We start from the raw sequence: 5,638 nt of genomic DNA, 5'->3' as shown, positions 1-5,638 counted from the left end.
TTTGCTCCCGGCCTAGCCCCGTCTTCCCGAGTTCATTGTTGTCCCTTCAACGCATCCATAACCTTACTAGTGCAGCAGACGTTCCTGCCTAAGAGTGCTAGCTACAGATGGTTAGGAGTAGACAGACATGCCCCTCCCTACTCTAACCTCTCACAGTTCTATGACACCTGTTCGCCCTCGTACTCTTCTTCCCCTTTACGTTTTCTTGATTTCATGTGAGAGGAGGAAGCCTAAAGAAATACATTAATTTCATTAATATTTTAAAAGATACTCTTTTTGGTTTCCTTCTTCTGTTTGTTTACTTCCTTAAATGAAAAGGAAATGGAAAGTAAAATACTCAAGCAGGGAAAACTCCACAGAGAAAATATGAAAATACTTACATTCAGAAACATAGATTTAAACCACAGAAGGGTACAAAAGAGCTTGAACAAGTACCAGTTGTTCAGAAGACAGAGACTCTAAGACATCATGAGGAGTTTGCTGCAGTTTTGCCTTATGCTGCTCCTCTGCGGCGAAAGTTCATGTCTGGATTGTAACAGACTTCCTGTTCTACAAAACAAACTGAACAGCGACAGTTTGGAACACCTGGAGAAAATGGGTGGACCGTTTCCCTTCCAATGCCTAAATGAAAGGTCAGCTTTCAAGGCCACAGATATCCTCAAGGTCCGACTGGCCCAGCAAGAGAACGCCAAGGCAGCCATCCAGCAGATCCTCCAAGAGCTCTTCCAGATCTTCAGCAAGAATCTCACCCACGCTGCCTGGGATGGGACTTCCATAAAGGAATTCCAAAATGGACTCCACCAGCAGATTGAGAAGCTGGAGGTGTGTTTGAGTGGTGAGGTGGAAAAGGAAACAACCTACCCAGGAAATGAGAGCCTCCTGCACACCAGGCTGAAGCTGAGGAGGTACTTCCAGACAGTAAGCCATTTCCTGAAAGAAAAACAATACAGCCGCTGTGCCTGGGAGATCATCCGCTTGGAAGTTTCCAGATGTTTTCTCGTTCTCAACATACTAACAAAGAGACTTGAACATTAAGGTATTCGGTATATCCGTTTTTTCCTAGAAAATAATGCAAGTAATATTGTTGGAAGAAAAGAGCTGGACAGAGCTGGCTTTATACCTCCTATACATGTATCCCAATCTTTCTCCCATTGAAATTTTACCTATACAGATTATTCAAGCTCATGTAATAATACTATTTTAGAGCAGCTTATAGTTTGGTGGTTGCTTACCACATCTACAAATTCCACACGAAAAACATAAAGATATATCATTACCAACAACTAATGAGAAAACCTCAAGAGTAATAAGTCCCTGTACCAAATGTACCTTTGCCCGGTAACTGTCTTAGTTGGGGAAAGGAACAAGGAGAAGCCCGCTTGAGTAACGGCCTAATAAGACAAGATTTCAATGAGGACTATGGACTATATTTGGCATTTCAAGCTCTGCATTATTTATCCCCCTTTTTCATTTCAGAGTGTGATGTTGGAAGCAAAGACGTTCTGAAGACAGCTGAATGACACTGCAGCACCACTGGCATCCTTCACTTCTCAGTGGATCCTACAAGCCCGTTCCTTTCCAGACGCTTATCAATTTGTGCGTTAAATAAGGGACGAACTCCAACAAAACTCCGGTTGCCCTGTTTATATGCTACTTGCCATCAGTTGGTTCCGTCACATGAGAACATGTAAAAGAAAAACAAGATTAGTGCTGAAAATATGCCAGAGGACTACAAAGAATTTAAAGCGCAGGAGAAAAACTTTACAATTTCCTAATCATTGATGTTACGCTCAGAATTTCCATTGAGCTACACCTCTGAACCTGTAATGTCCAGAGGCCAATTTCTCTGTAAGAATACACAATGCAATCATTGTATTTTATTTATTTATTTATTTATTTATGTAGTTTGTTAGTTAGTTATGCATTGATATAAAATTGGGTGCCATTTATAATGAAGTGTACTAGAATTATTAGCTATTGCTAATATATATTTTCCTTCTGCACTATGAAATATTTTCAGACCTACCTTTGTAACAGTATTTCAGTGTTCTATTTTTATTAAGTGATACTATTTATTTTGTACTTTTATGTGTCTTTTTCAGATGTATTTGATAATATTTATAAATAAATATTTATTTATACAAAATGGCAACCTACAGCAGTTGTGGTTTATGAGTATATCTACACAAGGGCTTTATTTTGAATTGGTTATTTCAAAAAAGTTTATTTCGCAATAACGCATCTAGACACAAAATGCATTTCAAAATAGCATTTTGCAATTTTGCAATTTCTCATCCACACTGATCGCACGCTGAATTGCATTTAAGGCCAGCCAGAACCGGTCCTGGCAGGGCATGAGGTGAGGAGTTACCTTGTATTTGCTAGCTTCAATTACATAAAAAGAAAGAAAGTGAAAAGGGAAAACTCAAGAAACAGAATAAAAAAACGGTCTCCTATAAAATATTTAATTGACAGAGCATCCTGCCAACCGGGTGTGGCTTGTTTACTTCCTATAACTGAGGAATCATAGAATACTAGGATTGGAAGGGACCTCGAGAGGTCATTGAGTCCAGTCCCCTGCCCTCATGACAGGACCAAGTACTGTCTAGACTATCCTTGATAGAAATTTATCTAACCTACTCTTAAGTATCTCCAGAGATGGAGATTCCACAACTTCCCTGGACAATTTATTACAGTTTCTGATTATCCTGACAGGAATTTTTTCCTATTGTCCAACCTAAACCTCCCTTGCTACAGTTTAAGCCCATTGCTTCTTGTTCTGTCCTCAGAGGCCAAGATGAACAAGTTTTCTCCCTCCTCCTTCTTCACGCAGTGCACAATCAGCCCGCGGAACTCCTTGCCAGAGGATATTGTGAAGGCCAGGACTTTTGCAGTATTCAAAAAATAACCAGATAAATTCATGGAAGATAGGTCCATCAATGGCCACTAGCCAGGATGGGCAGGAATGGTGCCCCTAGCCTCCGCTTGTCAATGTCCAGAAATGGATGATAGGAGAAGGATCACTTGATCACAGAGGGATCACTGTTCTGTTTATTCCCTCTCATAGAATCATAGAACTGGAAGAGACCTCAGAAGGTCATCAAGTCCAGCCCCCTGATCTAGGCAGGACCAATGCCAACTTAATCAACCCGGCCAGGGCTTTGTCAAGCCGAGACTTAAACATCTCTAGGGATGGAGACTCCACTACTTCCCTAGGTAACCCATTCCAGTGCTTCACCACCCTCCTAGTGAAGTAGTTTTTCCTAATATCCAACCTGGACCTCTCCCACCACAACTTGAGACCATTGGTCCTTGCTCTGCCATCTGTCACTACTGAGAACAGCCTCTCTCCATCCTCTTTGGAATCTCCCTTCAGGAAGTTGATGGCTGCTATCACATTCCCCCTCACTCTTCGCTTCTGCAGACTAAACAGACCCAAGTCCCTCAGCCTCTCCTCATAAGTCATATGCTCCAGCCCCCTAATCATTTTGGTTGCCCTCCGCTGGACCCTCTCCAATGCTTCCACATCCTTTTTCTAGTGGGGAGGTGGGGGCAGAGCTGGACACAATACTCCAGATGTGGCCTCACCAAAGCCGAATAAAGGGGAATAATGACATCTGCTGGCAATGTTCCTCTTATTGCAACCTAATATGCCATTAGCCTTCTTGGCTACAAGGGCACACTGTTGACTCATATCCAGCTTCTCATCCACTGTAACCGCTAGGTCCCTTTCTGCAGAACTACTACTTAACTGTTTGGTCCCCAGCTTGTAACTATGCTTGGGATTCTTCCTCCCAAGTGCAGGACTCTGCACTTGTCCTTGTTGAACCTCATCACATTTCTTGTGGCCCAATCCTCCAATTTGTCTGAGTCACTCTGGACCCTATCTCTGCCCTGCAGCCTATCTACCTCTCCCCTTAGGTTAGTGTCATCCGCAAACTTGCTGAGGGTGCAATCCATCCCCTCATCCAGGTCATTAATAAAGATATTGAACAAAACCGGTCCTAGAACCGAACTTTGGGGCACTCCGCTAGAAACCAACTGCCATCCTGACATCGAACCGTTGATCACTACCCGCTGGGCCCGGCCTTCTAGCCATCTTTCTATCCATCTTACCGTCCATTTATCCCATCCACATTCCCTTAACTTGCTGGCAAGAATATTGTGCGAAACCGTATCAAAAGCCTTACTAAAGTCAAGGTATATAACATCCACTGACTTTCCCATGTCCACCGAGCCAGTTACCTTCTCATAGAAGCTAATCAGATTGGTCAGGCACGACTTGCCCTTTGTGAATCCATGCTGACTATTCCTAATCACTTTCCTCTCATCCAAGTGCCTCAAAATGGATTCCTTAAGGATCCCTTCCATGATTTTTCCAGGAACCGAGGTAAAACTGACCAGTCTATAGTTCCCTGGATCGTCCTTCTTCCCTTTTTTGAAGATGGGCACTACATTTGCCTTTTTCCAATCATCCGGGATTTCTTCCGATCTCCACGGCTTTTGAAAGATAATAGCGAAAGGCTCCTCAATTTGCAAACTCCCTCAGTATCCTCAGATGCATTAAGTCCGGACCCATGGATTTGTGTACGTTTAGCTTTTCTAAATAGTTCCTAACCTTTTCTTTACCCACTACGGGCTGTCCATCTTCATCCCATCTTGCGTCACTTAGCACAGAAGTCCAGGAGCCGACCTTGTCCGTGAATACAGAGGCAAAGAAAGCATTGAGTACTTCAGCTTTCCCCACATCATCTATCACTAGGTTACCTCCTTCATCCATTAGGGGCCGCACACCCTCTCTGATCACCTTCTTCTTGTTAACATGCCTGTAGAAACTTTTCTTGTTATCCTTCACAGCCTTAGCCAGTCGCAATTCCATTTGCGCTTTCACCTTTCTGATAACCCCCCGGCATTCTCGAGCTATACATTTAAACCCCTCCCTGGTCTTTTGCCCAAGTTTCCACTTTTTGTAAGCTTCCTTTTTGTGCTTAAGTTCACCAACGATTTCCCTTGTAAGCCAATCCGGTCTCCTACCATGTTTGCCTTTCTTGCTACGCGTCGGGATGGTTTCTTTCTGTGCCTTCAATAAGGCTTCTTTAAAATACTGCCAGCTGTCCTGGACTCCTTTCCCCTTCATGTTAGCATCCCAGGGGATTCTGCCCATCAGATCTCTGAGGGAGTCAAAATCTGCTGTTTTGAAGTCCAAGGTGTGTATTTTACTACTCTCTTTTCTTCCTTTGGTCAGGATCCTGAAATCTATCATCTCATGATCACTGCTTCCCAGGTTATCACCTACCTCCACTTCCCCTATTAGTTCTTCCCTGTTTGTGAGCAGAAGGTCAAGCTGCGCACGGCCCCTGGTCGGATCCTTCACCGCTTGTGTCAAGAAGTTATCCCCGACATTCTCCCCGACATAATCCGCAGTAACCCGCTCAAGGCCATTCTTGGCCATTTCATTAGTTCCCACGTGGAGAAGCAGGAAGGGGAAGCGATCTGAAGGTTTGATCAGCTTGGTAAGCGTCTCAGTGACATCCTGAATGCGAGCTCCCAGTAAACAGCACATCTCTCGAGATTCCAGGTCCGGACGGCAGAGGGATGGCTCAGTCCCTCTTAGGAGGGAGTCCCCGACCACCTCCCG

The 5,638-nt window shown here is 43.9% G+C and overlaps 1 protein-coding gene across 1 annotated transcript; it reads left to right on the top strand.

The window, feature by feature from the left end:
* The first annotated feature begins 468 nt into the window (after positions 1-468).
* LOC142829912 (interferon alpha-2-like) lies at positions 469-1,035 on the top strand. Its single transcript, XM_075932195.2, has one exon. It carries the CDS (start codon positions 469-471, stop codon positions 1,033-1,035), a length of 567 nt encoding a protein of 188 aa, XP_075788310.2.
* The last annotated feature ends 4,603 nt before the right edge of the window (positions 1,036-5,638 follow it).

The sequence above is a fragment of the Pelodiscus sinensis genome, chromosome 6 (assembly GCF_052426305.1).
Source record: "Pelodiscus sinensis isolate ZL-2025 chromosome 6, ASM5242630v1, whole genome shotgun sequence".
NCBI classification, from domain to species: Eukaryota; Metazoa; Chordata; order Testudines; family Trionychidae; genus Pelodiscus; species Pelodiscus sinensis.
This window is presented reverse-complemented; position numbering and strand designations above follow the sequence as displayed.